The sequence below is a fragment of the Haliaeetus albicilla genome, chromosome 9, assembly GCF_947461875.1.
Source record: "Haliaeetus albicilla chromosome 9, bHalAlb1.1, whole genome shotgun sequence".
NCBI classification, from domain to species: domain Eukaryota; kingdom Metazoa; phylum Chordata; class Aves; order Accipitriformes; family Accipitridae; genus Haliaeetus; species Haliaeetus albicilla.
The window spans coordinates 38,107,103-38,127,651 of NC_091491.1; the positions used below are offsets into that span (position 1 = coordinate 38,107,103).

The 20,549-nt window shown below is 46.2% G+C and overlaps 1 protein-coding gene across 4 annotated transcripts in view; it reads left to right on the forward strand.

Annotated features, from left to right (window-relative positions):
- Positions 1–20,549, forward strand: part of PLD1 (phospholipase D1) — an 86,544-nt gene that overhangs the window by 53,855 nt on the left and 12,140 nt on the right. For 3 of the 4 annotated variants that reach the window (XM_069792721.1, XM_069792722.1, XM_069792720.1), the window contains 10 exons: positions 1,834–1,915; positions 4,729–4,839; positions 6,177–6,383; positions 7,070–7,286; positions 8,247–8,360; positions 10,408–10,536; positions 10,879–10,997; positions 11,158–11,271; positions 17,248–17,358; positions 18,061–18,149. In XM_069792721.1, the coding sequence (XP_069648822.1) occupies positions 1,834–1,915; positions 4,729–4,839; positions 6,177–6,383; positions 7,070–7,286; positions 8,247–8,360; positions 10,408–10,536; positions 10,879–10,997; positions 11,158–11,271; positions 17,248–17,358; positions 18,061–18,149 (1,293 nt within the window). The remainder of the gene's footprint in view (positions 1–1,833; positions 1,916–4,728; positions 4,840–6,176; positions 6,384–7,069; positions 7,287–8,246; positions 8,361–10,407; positions 10,537–10,878; positions 10,998–11,157; positions 11,272–17,247; positions 17,359–18,060; positions 18,150–20,549) is intronic. The other variant, XM_069792723.1, reaches the window with a different exon arrangement.

Sequence of the window (20,549 nt, forward strand, 5' to 3'; positions counted from 1 at the left end):
TACTTCCGTATTTGGATGTTGACCAGCTATCTCTCTTGGGACGTTCCCGACAATGCGGCACTGTTCGGAGGCCCTACAGTATGGCAGCTAGCCGTGCAGCCAGATGGTTTGGCAGCACACCCAAACATCTCCTTGTGTTGTATTCAAAGGCCTTTTCAGGAGGGTTGGCAGCAAAAGCGCATGCTTGAAATCAACAGCTTGGTTGTCTCCTTCCAAGGAAAGGCCTGCAATTGCAGGAAGACACCACCTGAATTGCAAGTGTTATGGCTTGAGGTGCTCATCAAGAGTGTAAATGGCTGCAGACCTGAGGAGCACGAATGTCTTTCAGTGTGTAAGGGAACGTGGATGCTCAACCACCTCCGACAGTGCTCTTCCCATAGGATCCTGCATGGGATCCTCCTTTCAGCTCCTCCTCGCTGTCTTGGGAAGCCTCATGTCATCAATGAGAGCATTTCTGGGGGGGGTGTGTGATTTTGCTCTGCTCTTAAATGGGCCAGACAACGGAGGGGAAGTTTTGTCACCCCTTCCGAGCTGCCTGGCTGCCGATGGACCTGGCTCTGCCCACTTCTTAACTAGTAATTCAGCATGTTTATGCAGTGCCCTGGTTCCTGTTTGAGGCAGAAGAAGGGTGCTCTTGTAGACTCGGGGCAGAGTTACTTGGCTGGATGCCGGTTGTGGCTGCCTGTGTCTTGCCTTTGCGGAGGTTAATCTGGCTGAACCAGCCTGGACCTTGGGGATGGAATGGTAGGGCAGGGTCCCAAGCCACAGCTCAGGTGTCTTCTTTAACGTTGGGCACATCTCTGTGCTCCTCTTTCTCCAGCGGTTAAAATGAACCTACTAATCCACTGCCCATAGGAACTGGGAGGATTCTTGGGTGGCAATTATTATGAGAAAACTAAATAGGGTGTTAGCATTTCCTGGGGTAAACCTGTTTCCTCACAGGACCGCAGATAATGAACATGGTTTAGTGGGCATGGTTGATGGTTGGACTCGATGATCTTGAAGGTCTTTTCCAACCTAAATGATTCTATGATTCTATAAACCCAATGCTCCTGGATCCCCATGCGCGACATCAGGTAGCAATGCAAGAGCATCGCATTTCAAACCCGTTGCCTCTTACTTGATGTTTTATTCAGGCAGTTGTTAATGTATCTTGGAATTCCAAAACTTACCTGAAACTTGGAGTTTAAGATAGAAATGCTGTTGTCAGAAGCATGTTTTTTAGGATGTAGCAATATGCTTTATCCAAGCACAAGTTCCCATGTTCGGTACAAAAGTAAAGGAAGGAAATTCTGTCACTTTGCTTTGCAGGAGTTAGATGAGATTGTTTAATTATTCCTTGTAATCCTTAAAGCTATGAATCAATAAAATGTCCTGTTGAGAGACCATATTGCATTGTATTTAAGCAGCAAGGAAAATTCAGCACAAGTCTATGCTACTCAGCCTAAGTACCAGGAGAACTGAAATCTCACTCTTATTTATTTTTTATGTCTACAGATTTCTTTCAAATCTACCTTGGGGTTTTCTTTTGTTGCATCTTTCTTTCATAGATAGAGTCCAAGTTTTCCCATTTATACATGACTGTTAAGCTTGGTCTCACGGGCTGTTGAATATGAAGATGAATGTGCTGGACACGTCCCCTGCCCTCTGTAATGTTCTGTTATTAAAAAACAAAGAGCGTGGTGTTGGAGAATGCATCACCCTGGGACATGAGTCTTCACATCCACTTTATACAAACTTTGATTTCTTTGCTTCCCAAGTTGATTATTGAGGCCAGTGCTTTGTTTTGCAGACTACGTATGCTGTGTTTTTTCCACTCCTTTATTTTCTTAGGCTGAGCCCAGAAATCTTCATGAAACGACCCGTTGTGGAAGGAAATCGCTGGCGGCTGGACTGCATCCTCAAGCGGAAGGCAGTAAGTGAGCTCCAGCTGCAACCTTCACCCTGCCGAAAACCCCGTGCGCCCACCCAGTTGCAGGGTCATACTGGGACTGGAGCGTTTGCACCGTTTATTTTGTTAGGGAAGAGAGGTAAAGCTGGCCAAGCCTCACATGTAATTTAGAGGTACGGGAAAGACTAAGCACTTCGTGGTGGCTCTCGGTAGGTGGTTTGTGCACGACTCTGTCGTGCGGATCCTACCTGTCATTGCTATGTGTTGTGTGTCTGTGCTGCAGCTTGAGGAGCTGAAACTGTGAAAGATACCGTCAGTCTGCCAAGAAAATCAGGATGTCGTTAGCAAAAAGTCACTTGGTGGCGTCCAGAGGTTCACGCTATCTCACGATAGCCTTCTCATTGTGTTTTCCATACTTGATACATTGCATAGGTCCTTGCTACAACTAAACACCAAGGAACTGATTGTTGCTGTTCACCCACCATTCCTTGCTGTTGTAAAGAAGTGCCTGTTGACATTAAGCTTCATCCCAGTGTCTCCCAGCCCCATTACCCCAGTTGGACCCCCTCTTGCCTTTGTCCTGCCCGGGCCATGCTGCCAAAAGCTCTTCATGCCATAGCTCTTTCACAGCTGCTACCATTGGTAATAATAAATTTTAGTGGAGCATATAAGAAAGGCCAAAGCCTGAAAAGTTTTTGTGTTTTCTGATTATTATTTCCAAGGATAACTTACATGGTTAGAAAAGGCTTTATTTTGTTGGTAGCTGGCTCTCACCACTTATATGTCTCCTGGTTTTCTTTGTTCCTACCCACGCCTTTCTGTATTTTGCTGGCTCTTGTGGCCACTAAGACGAGGCAGATCAGCTGTGTCCTCCCTGCCTGTCCCTTCTCGGGTAGAGACTCTGGTCATGAGGGTCCTGGTGTATTGCTGTGGAGAAGGGATGTGGGGAAAAGGGCTTCAGCAAAGCGTGAAAAAAAAAACCACAAACCAGTGTACAAGCACAAGCAGCATCACGTTCCCCAGCGCTGGATTGTGGTGTTCAGCTTGTTTACAAGGGGGTGATAAACATGAGTCAGAGGCTTGGACTCCGATCTGCATTGCCATGTTATCCAAGTTGTTAAATGCTCATGTTCAGTAAGCAAATGCTTGTATAAACTTGATAAGGCTTTTTTCCTTCTGTTTTAATTTCTCCTTCTCTGCTGTTCCTCCTGAACAGAAAAGCTCAGACCTGCTGTTGACCTGGTGCCTTTCCTGGCATCTCCCGGTCAGGATTCCCATGCAAAGCTCTGTGCTGTTGCACGCTCTCCTTTCTTGTGCAGCACTTTGAGAGACAAGCAAGCAACTGCAACTATTAGCTCTGTTTCTCTTTTCTTTAAGCGTTTTCATCTCAGACAACAGTTTATTTTGCTGCTGGTTGTACTCTGCTTTCCAATAACACACCTGGCTCCAGACTATAGAGAACGTGTTTCATGGAGCCAAGCGAGGCAGACAGAGAAGCTGAGTGTGAGGTGTTTGTGAGCGTGGGTTGTACTTTGGTTGTTCTCCCAACCTGCGATAACACCAGTGCTAGAAATGGTCGCTTGTCCCATGTGAGCAGTGAGTCAGGAAGGGAAGCGTGGCCGGGGAAGTCCCTTGAACTCTTGGTGTGATAGAAGGGCAGGAGTCCAGGTGGACGTGCTGAAATAGTCTTTGACTCCTTCCCCTTCCAAACCAGTTGTCGTCACAGTCCTCACCCCTCCACATGTGGCCACAGGGCATGCTTACTGGATGGAAGAATTTGGCTTTGTTGTGTTGACATGGATTTTCCTATGGCTGTAAATACCTTGTAAGAGTGAGGAGTGTCTTAAGGTTAGTTCCTGGAAATACTTGCCTGCTCTTTTGCTTGTGGCGTTTCTTTGGCGTGACAGGGTTGTCAGCAAGCTGGTGTCTAGATACAGGGGTAAGGCTGTCCTTTATTTATGTACAGTGCTGCCTTGGACTTCTCTGGGTGCAGCAGAGAGCAGAATATCATCCACAATTTGGAGACTGCCTAAGCTCTCAGTAGCAGCTTTACAGGAATAGGAACTTAAAAAGTTGTGGAAAGTTTGGGTCCCAAGTTTAAGCCGCAAGCTCCACTGCAAGAAGTTAAACCATGATGATTTATGGCAACTGAAGGTGTCCCTGTGCGTGACCAGCATCTGCCGGGGTTTGGGAAGTACTTGGCAGTTTTGAAAGTGCTTTAATAAGTGTCCTTAGAAACCCTCCTGTGGATACCACTCTGGTCACAAAAAGCACCATCTCCTTGAGCACCTCTCATTGTTTTCCAGGAGCTTGTTTAGCTCTACCAGCAGAAAGAACTTCTTTGCTGGTGTTGAGTTGGTTGCATCTCCTTGAGGAGAGGGATATCCGTATGACCGCACTGGTATCGTTGTCCTGCAGAGGCTTTTAACTGTAGGCAAACCTCAGGGCAACACGAAGCAGCGGAAAACTGAAGTTCAGTGGATGCCTGCAACACCATTGTATGTGGAGTGAATCACGTTTGCAAAATCTTACCTCAAAGGATGTTTAAAAGGGGCTACTGTAAGAATAACCTGTTGATGGGCTTTGGGGTAGCTCAGCTCTTCACACGTGAATCCAGGTACTGAGCCTTCCTCTGGAAGCTGAAGAGCTTTCCTGAGCAGTGCTGTGAGGTCACTGTGGTGGATCTGGAAGAGCGGAGTCAAGAACAAGTAACCTTAGCCTGCGTTTCTGTCTGCAGGCACAACATGCTTACTGCCTACTAGCTTTTCCTCGCTTCGGAAATGGACCGTATCCATTGACATACCTGCATACCTTGTGTTTCTTTCTATTTCTGACAGCAACAAGGAGTGAGAATTTTTGTTATGCTGTACAAAGAGGTGGAGCTTGCCCTAGGGATCAACAGTGAATACAGCAAGCGGACGCTCATGCACCTCCATCCAAACATTAAGGTAATTGCACATTGGGCAGGTGTATGAAGGACATTTGCATTCATTTGTCTTGATAGCTAGTGCTGACCCTCCGTGTATTTGGGTGTGAGCCAGAAGAAGACCGTTTCCCACCATTGCAGTGGGAATAGTCTGAGAAGACATACCCATACAGTGATTACCACATCTGGCAACTTCATTTCTTTAGGTTATAATTGAACATAAAATTGCTTAGTTTAGACTTGCCAAAGCAACTATTCATCTAATTCACAAGAAACATATTTCACGTGACGAGTTAATGGGGTGACATCAAATGGAAAATTACAACTTGAGAATGTCTCATTTCAGCATTTCTGTTCATATATAGACGATGAGAGTCAACACTGGATATTTACATTCCCATTGTAAATGAACAGCATTGCTCTGTCCTGTGCTGTTGCGCTGCTGCTCTACCACTGAGCAGAGAATGAGCTGTGGCAAACGAACCAGTAGACAAGGCTAGATCCAGTCTCCTGAAATTAGAGACATATATATTTTAACGAGCAATAAGATATATGTTATGTGTAAGGGTGGCTAACAGACTGCTAGAATAATAGATTTATTGTCACTTGATCAGTCGTCACGGTGAAGGGAAGCATCCATTCACCATCATCTTCACAGCAAGGCTGGAAGGCATAACTGGAAGATATGTGCTAGCTGTGTAACAGGTTTTGGGAGCAGCCAGGTGAAACTCTGTAGCTTTTCCCCCAGGCAGCTGGTCTAATGGCTATCCTCTAGAATTAAAAAATAAAACTATATACTGTATGCCTAGATACAGAAATTACCTTGCCATAAACATGTCAAAAAGAATCTCATAAACAAATGCCAAACAACTTGCTGATTTTAAATGGGGAAAAAAAACCAGCCAACTTCTCATCCCACTTATGTAGCGGCAACAACCAAAGAAGTGAGTCAGATCACCAATATGTTGTTTTCTCTTAGAGCAGGCTCTGTGTTTGAAAGCTCAGCTATTATAGCTCTACTGAAAAAGTGATTTTATTTGTTGAAACAGTTTTCCTTGACTGTGGTCCTCTTCTGAACTCTGTTGTTTTGAGCGTGACCTATCCCAACATCAGTAACCATTCCTGCTCGGGAATACCCCCATCGTGGAGAAGCACCCGCCTGCCCGTAAGGCTCAGCCCAACTCAGGGGCGGTCACATAGCTTCTGTAACTACAGTAGTCTGTGCGGAGGCATCTTCTAAAAACTCCAGTGTTTCCCCATCATCCTGAGCAGCCAAAAAACCCCCACTGGGCAGCCCTCTGCCTGGAGGGATGTAAACCAGGCAATGATGCTGAGCTTGAGTGCTGGTTTTCTCTCCAGGTGATGAGACACCCGGACCACGTGTCCTCCTCCGTGTACCTCTGGGCCCACCACGAGAAACTCGTCATTGTTGACCAGTCCGTGGCATTTGTAGGCGGCATCGACTTGGCGTATGGCAGGTGGGATGACGATGAGCATCGCCTGACCGACGTGGGCAGCGTCAAACGAATGGCAGCAGTGAAATCGGTGTCGACAACCAACCTGGCAGTAAGTGAGCTTGCTCCAGCAGTTGGCCGCGTTCAACATCTGCATGTCAGGTTTGCGGTGGGGATGAACAAGTGGTGTCCGCTTCTAAGCGTAGGGTTGGCTTTAGGAGGTTTGAAGAGGAATAGTAATGAGAAGGAGGAAGTGTGTGAGCATCATATGACTCTTTAGGGCTAGATCCTGACCAGCCCTTGCTAGGGCATGGAGATAGCTGGGTTTCCCCTGGAGCTTGGAGCAGCAGTCGCAATTTGGAGGCTACGTTCTTAATAAAACTTAGCTAGAAATGCACAGTAGGCACTTGCAGAGTGCTCCGATCTTCTGGATACTCGAGCCCTCAGCAGATGCCTGCCTTGCTGAGCTTTCTGCTAACCTGGGTCTGTATGCATCCAGAGATCTCTAAAAAATTTAAAGAGGTCTAAATTGACGAGAATTTCAAGGGGAGTAATAATCCAGGGTAGAGTTATGGGACTGCAGAAGGTACTGCTAGCATTAATGGTTTTTTCTGTCAAGTGCCTCCTCGGTACAGACTGTCTCCCTCAAAAGCATTCGTAGTTCCTACTGAAGTGTGTCTTTGTCACAGAGCAAGGTTTGGCTCGTGGTTGTTTCTGAGCATTGATACGCACAATAATCTGTAATTGAAGGGGAACCTGTCTGTACATGGCCTGCAGCAACGTCCTGTGTCTTTTAAGTCTGCAGCGGAGTTGTCTGAATGTGTCCCCCTGCAGTCTGAAGCTCTGGCCCCAGAAAGCCACTTGTTCCAGAGAAATGCTGATGATGTTCCAGACACATCAAAAATGAAAGGAGTAGGAAAACCCAAAAAGTTTTCAAGGTTCAGTATTTACAAGCATCTCCATAAACACGGCATGCACCATGCTGACAGCGTCAGCAGCATAGACAGTGAATCAAGTAAGTAATGCTTTTCAACTAAACAACATATATAAAGCATGTGTGGAGGTGGGTGGGTGGGCGTACGTGCAGATTCACGTAATTTCTAGGGTAATGTTCTTTGTAAGGAAGGAAAGTTGATGAATTTCTTAACTATCAGAATAATAACTACGTGTAGTCAATATATAAATTTGTGTCACTGCAAAATAGACAAGAAAAGTTTTAAGTGGATTTGCATTTAGTTAATTAGCAATTGTCACGAGCCACTAGATGATGTGATGTAGTGTACATGATGTCTAATGTTTCTGTTGTTGGAAAATTTTTGTTCCTGCAAGGGAGAATTGAATCTTTCATTTTCAACTTGTATTTATTATAACAAGGAAAACAGTTTCTGAATGTGATTATCCCCTCTCATAGGCTAGTGTTACCTGGGTTTGAATCAGTTCGCTCAGATGGAAAGATTCCCAATTTACTCACTTACTAGAGAGGAGAGACCATTCAACAGTTGAATATTTGACTGCAGCTTTTAATTCCCCACATTAAAAACAGCTTCCAAGCTAAAATTACAAGGATTGGCTTGACATTTATTCTAGCATGGAGTCCTTCCTGAAATCTGTTCCTGAAGTCCGCAGCTCCTGAAGCCGTATATTGTTCGCGATGGGAACTTATTCGAGTTTCCATCACTCCCTGCAGATCTTACTCTGCCTCTGGCCGGAGGAAGCCTTGCTGGAGCATAGTTTGGCTTGGTTGCAGTCAGCTCAGGACATAGCCATGGCTTTGCTACTTCAAGATATCTGTTCGGTTTAAAACCGGCGGGGTCTTGGATTTGGTCCTTTGCCTGTTGGTCACTTGTAATTTCAGCAAATTGACATCTCTTTTGAGATCCTGTCATGCAAGGTGTCTTCAGACAGGATCAGGCACCAGCGTAGCAAAAGCAGATGTATGTTTTTGCCATGAATAGAGCATCTTGACTTTCTGCAGGTTACTGTAACCCCACTAGAAGTCAACCGAATATAATCCAGAGTTTAAAGCCCCATCTGAAAATGTTCCATCACCACACAGAATCCAAACAGGGGCTCGCTGAGCCTCAGGAGGGTAAGTGGAGGAAGGCAGAGGTGCAGACTTTAGCTGCTGATGTTTTTGCGTTGTAATGATGGTGAGAGTTAGGTTGGGTGCCAGGATCAGCCTTCGCTGCTTGTTGTTCTCCCAGCATCCTTCGTACCCCTCTGAGGACATCCTGGCAGAAGAGCCTTCTCCAGAAGCTTCAAAAACTGCAGCATAAATAAACAAACATACCCCCCCCCCCCCCCCCAAAAAAACCCCCGCAAAACCCAACTGACAACAAAGTAACCCGCAACAACAACAACAAAACACCGAAGAAATTTGCAATAACAACAGCAGGGAACAATTGGGGAAATAGCTCTGATTCTGTTATATGATTATTTCAGTAGTTCCCTTCCTGTAAAGGAAGGGGCTTGTTACTGCAATTGGGAACTTCTGCATTGGATATTTTAAAAGAAGCCTGATGCAGGAAGACAAATGCAAACAGAGAGAGGAACCAGCAAAGTGGCTGCTGCCAGACCTATGTTTGGATGAAGGCTTGGGGCGTCCCCCTTTTGCCCCTTATTAAAATCAGTGAGAGCATACTCGATTGAGAAAGGAGTTGGGTGGTTATGAGCACTGAGCTGTTCTGATCTCTGGACTGATGTTGAAAGGGCCTGTTTCAGTATGGTCCCTCACTGAGATGCCTTTGAGTTCTGGTATGGAGGGAGGAGCAGTTCTTCAACATCTTCCTCCAAGGCATTAATTGCCAGTTATGAAATATTGGTTACAAAGTAGTGGCAGGAAAAGATGCGTTTGCATCATGGAAATGAAGTGCAGTCTCCCATGTGGTCACCTCATGCTCACTCATGAGTCGGTGTGCAGTCATCGAAGCTCGGGACGTGAAGTGTGTTTTGGCTGGATGACGTGTCCCACCCATTCCCATTCGAGCATGCTGATTCAGCGATTCCCCAGCTCCACCTGGACTCTCACTTAGAAACTCAAGCTTCCCAAGGCAGCTCTGGTGCATACCTCCTGCATGACATTTTTGGCATGGCTTGGCTCTGCTCGGCTTGGTGGGGTTACAGCAGTGCTGGCAGGGCTTGCTTTGTGCAAACAGGTCTTGTTGCACTGCTGCCGATGGGTATTTTGGCTTTTGAAAGCAGTGGGGTGTGTGCTAAGGGGTTTTCATGGTTACCTGGTGATGTGGTTGGGTTAGGAGAAGACTTCTGCTGTTGGCATGTTACCGTGTGATTATCGCACTAGTATTTGGTACTGCAGGTGAAGGCTGCTCTCAGGGTCAGGAAGTAATGCTAGTTAAATGTTTATGGTCTAGGCCAATGGTTTTGGTTTTCTTAAGAGAGAGGAAAAAGAGTTCACTCCGCACCCAAAATAGGTGCTCTAGAAAAGCGATCCTGTTAGAGGGAATATCTCTGTCTACAATATTTTAGACCATTTTTAATCGCTATCAATTTGGAAGTCAGGATCCATTTGTCGAACATGTAAAATCGTATCAAAAGATGACATGGTTATTTGAAAAAACAAAATCAAACAAACAAAACCCACAATACTTAATGAGGGAATATGAGCTTTTTAATCATCTCGTTCTAGTTAATAAAGAGTAGCTTCTGTTAGAGGAGATACACCCTGCTATAGAGGCAAAATAATGAACCCTCTAGCAGAGAAGGTGAAATTAGTTCATTAGTATTGTAAAATACTAATATTAAGTAGATGATGTATGTGATGTTCCTGTACATACATCCACTAAGGTCAGTCGCAGCTGGGAGTGAACCCCACATGGTAATGTTTAGGTGTCATAGAACTGTGCAAAGGCAAATGATTATAGGGTGATATTTTTTTTTTTTAAGTACAGTGTAGAGAGAATTCAGCATCTGCTTTTTGTTTCCGTAACAGACTCTTATATATTACCTGCCCTGATTGTATAACAGATATTGAAATAGGGAATTAAAACTACTCATATGCATCGTTTGAAAGCAACAGGAAGACTAGGGAGAAAACAGCTCCGGTCTTGCCAGCAGTGTGCGATGGACAGCTGTGACTTCAGAGCGTGTGTTTTTGTTATCTTGTTTGCCTGTGACAGATAAAGGATCCATCCGCAGCTTGAAGACGGGTGTTGGCGAGCTGCTTGGGGAAACCAGGTTTTGGCACGGAAAAGACTATTGCAACTTCGTCTTTAAAGACTGGGTTCAACTTGACAAACCTTTTGCTGGTAAGTGCCTTTGCACCCTGGAAGTCATTACATTCCCCCAAACCTTCTTCTGCATCTTTTCAGTCTCAAACCATATTTTTTCCTGCTTCTGAGCCAGAGGTTATGAGGCTGGTTTTGTTTGGCTGCTAGGAAGAAGCAGCAAAACTCCCTCTGAGAGGTTCTAGGGCCAATTAATGCCATTACGATCCATGGACTTGGGCTGCGGGCTATTGCATGATAATTCACCTGCACAGCCCTCGGTGCTGTGTCCCAGAAACTTCAGTTTGAGAAGGGGCATACCGTGCTTTTCCACGTTCATGTCCTTTGCCTGAGGAGGTCCAAATGTGCTTTCCTGTTCCGTAGACTTCATTGACAGATACACCACCCCGAGGATGCCCTGGCATGACATCTCGTCCGTGGTGCACGGCAAAGCGGCCCGTGATGTCGCCCGACACTTCATCCAGCGCTGGAACTTCACCAAGGTGGGGTTTGGGCATTGCTGCCGGGGGCACGGAAATAAATACAGCCCCTGCCTCATCCACGTGCCCTCCATAGGTGTGCATTTTATTTTTTTTATATGTTATTCTGCTATGTTGCAATCTCTTCAAGTACTTTTTTTTTTTTTTTTTTCCTCCTGGGCAGATTATGAAGCCCAAATACCGGTCCCTGTCCTACCCATTCCTGTTGCCAAAATCTCAGCAAACTGCTAACGAGTTGAAGTATCAGGTGCCTGAGTCTGTTAATGCCACAGTCCAGGTGAGTGTTCGTGGTCTCCAGCTCACCTACTCCTTATAGAGCTTGTTTTGGATCTTTCCCGCGGGAAGTGTCGATGCCTGACAGACCCTCTGCAGAACTTGAAAATATAAAATGAAAAACTCTTGTTGAATTTAACTCACAGCATAGGTGGTCAGGTCCTCAATTACAATAAAATAATGCAACTCTTGCAGTAGAGATAATTTATACCTCCACCTCTGAGATAAGAGGACCGAGCTGTATGCAGTACTCACGTTGTGGGAACACCATGACTTTGTATAGCTGTGTAATTTTCTATTTTGTTTTCTGCTGCTTTTCTTCGAATCCCTAACATTTGGGGTTTATGTTTTGGGCAGGCCTGATGGGTTGAGGCTGCCCACTGAGTATTTATCCCAGATCTTAGAGCAGTCTACCAGGCCCCCGACGCCTCGTTCAGACGGGTAGTGGTCAGCTAGAGCCCAGCATTAAGTGGAGGCTTGGGGCTGTTGCTTTCTGCATTGAATTTCATCTGCATTTTATTATGCAGCTGCTCAGCCCTGTGGGTCCTCTGCAGTTCTGCACAGTCAGCCCACAGTCTTGTTTGTGACAATCATCCTCAGTCATAATTGCCAAGATACCGATATTTAAAAACCTGGTTAGCTATATTGAGCGTGTATATTGAATACTACTGTTACCCAGCAGAAACGTGGACTTGTTGAAGAACACAAAGTCAAAATAGTTATGCTGAAGCAGCAAAACAGTTGTGCGTCTCTGTGGATGAAAGATGTACGAAATAAGAGCAATTAGACCAAAACCAGGGAAAAATGCATGCCTTTGCTCTTCATAAGGAGTGGTCCACCCAGATGACAGCACCGCTTGGGGAAGCTTAGTGTAACGAGATGCATTTTTATGGGTTTGTGGGTTGCCAGGGCATTGTCTGCTCCTCCCCGCGCAGTGTGAGGGATGGCCAGCACAGGGATCTTGTGTCATGGGTCTCGGGCGTTTTACATCAGCCTCCAAAACAATGCTTGCAGCTTGTTGAGAAATAGTCTTGCTTCGGGCATCGTCATGTTTCCCCAGCTGCGTTCGTGACCCCAGCTTTTTGGGAAATTTTGTTCTTGTGGAAGTGAGGGGGCTTGTGTCCCCTGAGTGCGCTCTAACCACAAAATAAGCCTCAACTTCTAAATCGTGGCGTTTGCTATAGCAAAAAGTTAAGCTCTACTGATTACAGAACTGGAAGCGGTTCCCAAAGGAGAAACTAAACTGAGCACAGCCTAGGTCCGACTTTCCCTCGGTCCGTACTGCAGAGCTGCTGGCTCAGGGCATCAGCCCGTGGGAGAGGAGGATGAAGCTCAAATGGTGACTGCTAAATGCCACATACACCAATGCTGAGCGATGGGTGAGCTGTTTGAAAACTAGCCTTGTCACAACATTGTTGGGGCATTGCAAATAACTGATACATTCCAGGAAATGAGGGGCTATTCTCAGCAATGCCATAAACAGCGAAAAGAGAGCAGGTTTGTCTTGTAAATTATTCATTTGAAACTACCTTGCTCATTTCTAATTTATGTCAAATTGCAGCTTTTAGAGACCTGTCAGGGTAGCCCAGCCCTGCACATAACCAGATAAATAAAACTATATGATATTAGGCTGAAAATATGTTGCCCTGCAATCTACCAGCCTTCCTGGTATGAGGGAAGACTGGGGGAAGAGTTTTTGCCGCCCCAAGCACGGTGGAAGTGGTGAGGGTAGCTCCTCTGCCCAGGCTGGTGCACCCTGCCTGGGTGCAGGTCCCTTGGCCCCAAGCTGCTTCAGCTGATTTATGATCTCTGGGTGATCTCCTTGAGCTCTGAGGCGTGGTTTTGCATGCACATACTATAATTTTGGCTGTCTCCTCCGTAATGTTCACATTGGCCTGGTTTCCATCGATCCCTGCGTGACACAAGTGCCCTGAGCATCCAATGGGTCGGCGAGCGGCTCAATCTCTCCTCCTGATGAAGGTTTCGGATTTGGCTGCTGCAGGAGGTGGGGAGAGGGCAGGACACCCGCAGCCTGGATCTGAACCCCCCTTCCTCCCGGTTGCCTTTTTCTGGAGTTCCCGAGGCGTGTGTCAGGGTGTCCCTGCGTGGCTTCTTTCCTGCAGTCACAGGAACATCAACCTCTTGCCCGTCCCATATATTAGTTTTGGAACAGAGGGCTGCCAGTGCTCGTGTCTCCTTTCAGTGGTACAGTCCAGCGCAGAAATAAGCAGATACCCTAAAATCTTTCACCAACTTTTATATCCAGAAAAACTAGAGAAATATTGTTGTTGTTCTTGATATTGAATCCTTTGGCTGGCCAACAGCCAAACCAGCGTTATCCCCATTTTGGTGCTGTATAGGGACTTTACAAGCAGAAGCTACTGCCCCGAGGTACAATCCAGCATCCAGTGACTGTCCTTGGCTGTGGGGTGATTGAAAAAAGTCTGGCTGCCGGTTTTCTTCTTTCTGAACTTGTTTGCAAATCTGTCTTCAATTGTGGGCAGATCAGAGGAAGGGAATATACAAAGGATCTGTGGGGATTGCAGCATTGCTGCAGGCCCAAGCCACTGACCTGTCAGCAACAGATTTTGACCTCGTTGTACCATCTGGTTTTGCTCTCCTTTGTCAGAGGAGAGGAGCAGGGAAGTGTTTTTGGGAGGGTGGGGATAGCAGGAGCGGCACTGACAGGGGCTTTCCCCTGGGCAGGGAGGATGAATGCGGCATGCGTGGGAAACGACGTGGAGGTACGGGCTGGGAAGGAGAAAAGGAGCCCGTCGGCTCCACAGGTTGGTCAGGCATGGTCTCTCATCCTCTTTCGTTTGAACTTCTGGGCTTTGTTCGCAAGAGCGATGTGATTGTACATTGATTTTTGCAAGAGTCAAATAGCTGTCTGCCAAAGGCAGTGCCAGGTTTTTTTCCATCTCTCTATTTCCATTCCAGAGTTTGCAGTTATCGGCCAAAGCCAGGCTGCAAAAGATGTGACATGGTGAGGCAATATCCAGTTCCTGATGTAAACGCAATGAAAATTTAATGCTCTGGCAACGGCTAATGGCCTTACCTCTTTGAAGTCTGCATGAGAGCTTGCATTGTTCAGGATTTACGTGCTAGCCCACAGCAAACATCAAATTTATTACTGTTGTATCGGTGAAAGAAGTTAAAGGGATGACAAGCCTGGCACAGCACTCGGTGCTGCTTTTGAGAGACTTGAGGGAGAGGAGAAGGAGCATGGAGACACCAGCCCTGGTTCGCAGGGGCTGTGCTGGGCAGCGGGTGGCTTTTTCTCCCCAGCGAAATAGGTTGGGTTTGAACCAGCTCGCTTTAAATACACTAAAGTGGTCTAGGTTAAAAAATAACTTTATTTTGAGGAGGTCCAAGCTGGAACACCTTACGCCCGTTCTGCTGCCCCAGCCAGCATCTTCTGACGCCTTCCCTCCGCACATGGATTTGAGGTGGTACCTGACGTGAGCGATTTGGGTGATGCGGAGCCAGCTTTTTAGGACAAGCCGTGACACGTCGCTCTGGGGTGAGGGTAGAGGGATGATGGTCATGTAACAGCGGGCAGCTTGGTGTGCGGAGGGAGCTGGGGTGCCGGCGTGTGGAGGGGTGAAGAGGAAGGCAGGGAAGGGCAGGTGAGTGATGTGCTGGGAAGCCGAGGTGCTGGGAAGGGATGGTCCTGAGTGATGGTTTTGTTGGGTCAGGTGGCATCGCTGGTTTGGAATAAACTTGTCTCCCAGCAGTAAAGTTGTCTTTCAAAGTGAGGGGCTTTGGTGCTACCAGGCTCCCAATTCAGAAAAGGATGTTTATTCCTCGTTCCCAGCAGTTTCAGCTATTGCTGCTGTAAATGAGGGTAAATGTGGAAGTTACTTTGTTCAGTGCAGGGCTCAGCAGCTGATCTTGAAAAGAGAAGCGGCTCTTTGGAGCATGGACAAAGTTAAGTATCAAAAAAAAAAAAAAGGATTAAATATCAGTACTTTGTACACGAGGAAGCTACAATCTGCAGCTTTCTGAAGTGCAATTCCAGACTGCGTTTGCTGGAGGTCCCCAGCCCACAGGGATGCACTTTGTGGCCTGGCTGCTCATCACCAGCTGTGCCGGTGAAGGCGGAAGGGCTGCTTTCTGTTTTTCTGTCCTTATTAATGCAAATGGTGGAATTTTGTTCAGAAGCTCTGTCTGCCGTGGCGCTCGGTGGGGTTTCAGCAGTGCCCAGGGCACGTGGGAGCGCACAGCCTTGGCTTCGCAAACCAAACGGGTGATTAAAACCCTACGGGCATGAACAGCATCGCCTTGCGGAGGTTGATGCAGGCGAAGGGGCGGCTGTTTGGGACCAGCAAAGGCTGTGCTGGCCCTTGCATCCAGGCTAGCAACCTCGCTCAAGCATCTGCGGCGTTCGGTTCAGGAGGCTGCAGAGTGCTCCCTCCTGTTGGCCAAGTGAGCAGCCAAATAGGAGAGCTGCAGCATCTCTTTTTTGGTGACCTGTGGGAGAGGGCTCCTTCTGTCCAGGTGGAGGAATTAGCTCAGGAGTCGTGTGCTGCTTAACAGCAATGTCCCTCAGTGCCACCTCCAGAGATGCTGTGGAGACCAGAGGATTGGTTTGGGTCAGGCATACAGCACCTGGACCAAAGGGCCAAATCATTATCTACTAGTATACGACTGGTAATTAGCCCTCAAAAGTCCTCAGCCGTGCCACGGCCAGCAGCCTGCTTTGATGGTGGATGGTGATGACAAGGTGACAGCAGAGCTCAGGGTCAGGGTATTGGGGATGTCAAGGGGACAGGAGAGTAACACGGAGCAAAGCAGAAGCTGGACACTGAGAATTAAAAGAAATCCATGGGAGGGATTTCCAGGGCAAAATGTTGTTGAGCCCCGAAAGAGATCAGGATTTTGCGGGTACTGACACACACGTTTCACGGATCCTCAGCATTTGGATCTTGTCCTGTGTGTGACTGGCCCTGAGTGCTGGTATAATGGCTGTATTGAGATATTTTAAGGCTATTGTTTCACCGTTTTTGTCTTGACAATGTTTAAAGACAGAGGCTAATCATGAGTAATTATTTCCCCTGAGCACGTACCCTGCCAACCCTTAATTAAAAACTACATTTCCATCTAGGAAAATGTCACTCAGGGCATAGCGTGGTTGCTTCTTGACTCAAAGCAGAGAAGTGGGAGATGCCGCAGCATCTCCGGCTGTCAGGGATGGGAAGCTGTCTGCTGTGGGCCTTGCTCAGCCAGGTCGAGAGCGTGAACAAAGATTGTTTCTCATAGCGGTTTGACTCTCTTGCACCAGAACTGCAGGAGACGGGGGGAGAACGTGCCTCAGGGATCTCGCAGTATCTACTTTAAATGTGGATTTCCAGTAAAAATTAATAAATAAGTGCAGGCAGCTGAACTGCTATGAATTTTAAAAGTCGTATCATCCCAAATCGGATGGCTTGTGCAAGAATTTGGCAGAAGAAATAAATGACCTCGAGTGCTCAGGACAAAGAAATGGCCTGCATTATCAGACCGACTGTATAATTATGTGCTGCCTGTTTGTGGGAAAAATGCATTGCCCCAGCTGGAGACCAGCTTTTAAATACTGCTAGAGAGGAGATCACTGATTGGATGTGCACCCCTAAAGCTTGGAAATTTAGGTGGTTTTAAAAGCAGTTTATCATAAGACCTTAAGCAAGAACATGCTGCTGGGCTGCTTCTATCATACCTAAAACTGCTCAGGTGAGAGAGGGCAGTAATGCAGCAAAGGATCAGGGCATTTATGTTTTCAATCAAAACATTATTAAGCATTAATACTATTTTTGAGCATCCTTTCTTCTTATTACAAATGCAGTATAAATTGTGAATGTTGCATGTATTAACCTTATTTAGCGAAATCCTGATAGGTGACCAGTGCCGGGGAAGAGCATTGCCTCTTAAATAATTCAGTTGCAATGCTGTGCCGTCCTGGATGGGAGAGAGCTGAAGATGTTAATCTCTTGCTTTCCAGGTGATCCGTTCTGCTGCTGACTGGTCCGCTGGCATTAAATACCACGAGGAGTCCATCCACAATGCCTACGTCAGCGTGATAGAAAACAGCAAGCACTACATATATATAGAAGTGAGTGGCAATGAGGAAAAGCAGGAGGGTCCTGATGCTCCGGGCATGGCTCGCAGCCATCAGGAGGGTACTTCTGCTTCTTGAGGTTTGGTCTTAGTTTTTTATGCATTTAGACACCTGTGGCTATTAATACAGCATCTGCTCTGCGTTTTTGGGGCTGTTTCCATTGACTTCAGTGGTCTTTGGACCAGGTTGATGGGTATGTACCCTGACAGCCTTCTGACCATAAGGTGAAAAAAAAGTAGACCTCTCCTTTATAAGCCTCTTTGCAAAATTTTCAGCAACTTTCATGGCCTGTGCAATAGTCTTCCTGTCCCCTCCATGGCTTGCAGAGTCCCCTGTGCATGCCTGAATCTCGCATCTGTGCAGCCTTGAGCTTCAGGAATCTCCTGTGTTGGAGAGGCTCTCAGTGCTGGCTGAATGGAGACGCTTATTCTCTTTTTTTCTTTTTTTTTTTAGCCTCTTGTTAGGATGTTCTTTATGTGAACTTTCTAAGGAGTGTGATTAATAAGGACTAATTCATTCCCTAAGTGAGCACAGAAACACACATCATATAATAATAATAATAAAAAAAGCATCAATTCAAATGGCACACAAACCCGGCTATCTGTAGTTGCTCTTGGTCTGAAATGAAGCATACGCATTTTTTTTTTGTTCGTAGCTGGCAGTGTCTGACAGTAGCTTTGCTTGCTTTTCCTGCAGAACCAGTTTTTTATTAGCTGTGCTGATGACAAAGTTGTCTGGAACAAGATTGGCGATGCGATTGCTCAGAGGATTCTTAAAGCTCACAGGTAACCTGTTCTTAACAAGGCAATGAAAGTCTTCCAGGTGCATTTATATGATGTGGTGTAAAATAATATCTTAATGGACACAACTGTACGATAGCTTTTCCAACGCAGAACTGATGCGGTCAAACATCTGCTTGCTTTTGCAGCCGTGAGACTCTTTAGTGGTTTCTTTGCAGCCAACGAGTGGTTTTCTGGACTTAACCTGATGCAAATGTGTTTTTAACTCTGTAACTTGTTTAAAATCAAGTCCTTTATACTCCAGTTCAGTGACACCTTTGCTCCATAGCCAGCCAGTCTTGAACTGCGTGGTAAGGCAAGTCAATGGGTGAGAAGGCTGAACTGGGATTTGCGGCTGATTTAAGTTATCTATAGAGAGGATTGGCTTCAAATAGGGGGGGCAAACACATTTTGAGGATGTGACTGCAGGGTTCAGCTATTGTTTGAACAACTTTTTCTGGTAAGTGCTGGAGGGTGTTTACAACCTCCAGCCATTGCAAGGAGACCGTTGTTTGCTCCTGGATGGATCAAATCCAACCACGGTTTAGACACTCCTTTTAGTTCAGCATGCCTAACCCCATGTTAACATTAATACCACAGGTAGTGTCTTGTCTTTGCTTTGATCCTGGACAGCCTTGCTTAATGTTGCTCCCCTGGAGTCTCTCTTTAAGATACACATATGTCATAGTCTACAACTGTATCCTGGTCTTGCTGGGCTGATATACAGAAAACTTTCTAAATTTCTTCCTCTCATCTCTCATGTGCTTTTTTGCCAGGCACGGAGATGTTTCTTGCAATGATTATTTTTTCTGTATTGTAGTCGTCCAGAGCTATGCAGGGGCTGCTTTCCCAGACGTGCTCTCTCCAGAGTCACAGAAATTTCTCTCTCTTTCGCACTTGAGCTTGGAAATTCCCACTTGGGTAAAGGCAACCAACCCCAGACAGACAGACAGACAGACACCGGGGTACGGGCAGTATCTGCAAGGTCACAGGACCTGCCATGAAACAGGCTTTGTTCAGAGGCACTGTGGAAAGAGGAGCACAGTTTAAACCGGGAGAGCGTGGGTGTTATCAGCTGTGCCATTAACAACAGGGCAGGGTAACAGGGTGGAGTTGCTGGTAATCTGTGAGCTGCAGTGCATAGCCCAAATAATTGAAATGAGCTAAGGCTGAAAAGATGGGGTGGATTTTCTCACCCGGGGTAAATGAGGAGTTGTGCCAGCGCTGCTGGAAATGGCATTGCTGGTGTTTGCATTGCAACCTCGAGGCTCGCAGGCAGTTGGATATGGCATCTCTGTGCTGGTTGGTGTCCACCTGGAAAGCTCCTCTGGATTGCCTTTCCTGCCTTTGGGAACTGATTGCGCCATCGGTCCTTTGCATCGGTTGCCTGCTTTTAGCTATGCTACTGAGGAAGTGGCAAATTCTCCAGGTAATCTGCTAAGATTTTTCCTCTCACGTAAAATTTATATAAAGGGTGGCATTCCATCCAGACATCAAAAAGTCTAGTACCGAAGGGAATTGCACAAATTCTTCGGTGACCCATTTTCAGATGTCATGCTCGCTTTTGTATTACTCCACAATTTTATGCCAATAGTGTGCCAGCTTAATGTCAGTGATTCCTAACAGAATATAAGATTCAAATTCTGCATACTCCAGAGTGCTTGGCGTTGCCTAAGATTAAAAGTAAATTCAGACCTAAATGGATTGTATCATAATGCTTATGTTGCAAATTGACCCAGGAAAACAGATGTTTAATTATAAATTAAGTTCTTCAGTTAAGCTTGTACACTTCTCACTCTTCTAAACTAAATATTTTCTACTGATGTAATTAATAATGTTCTTTTCTTGGTTTCCTCTTTTTTTCATGGGTGGCTCTCTAACTAGTTTAATAAACACTGGGCTTAGACAAACAAGCTGCTTTTGGGGGAATGCTTTTGTTGGTAGATCTTTTTCATGAAACAAACAGGCTTAGTTTCAAAGTCTCGTTGTGTACCAGTAAGACCTCATTAACTGTTTCTGAGGTCTGCTGTCAGGCTAAAGCTAGTTTACAGTGCCTAGCACAGCTATAAAGAAGCACTGGTTGAAATTAAAGAAACACAGGTCCTCACCAGCTCCCTCCCAGCTCAGACAAGACCCCAGTTCTTCACAATTCCAAATCCACAGGCAGGGCTTCTCTGAGGAAGGAATACTTTTAATAAAAACTGCAGACTGGCTTATCTTCAGACTGCTCCTGAAATGGTTTTTCCTGATTAAACTGTGTTTGCCATCTAGTGGCAGCACCCTTCAATGGACCATCCTCCTCCTCCTCCTCCTCTGGGGTGCAGGGCAAGGGATTGCCAGCACCCAGGGGTGCCTGGAAAGCACTGGCAGAGCTGATGCATCTGGCTTTTGTCAGCAAAGAAAACC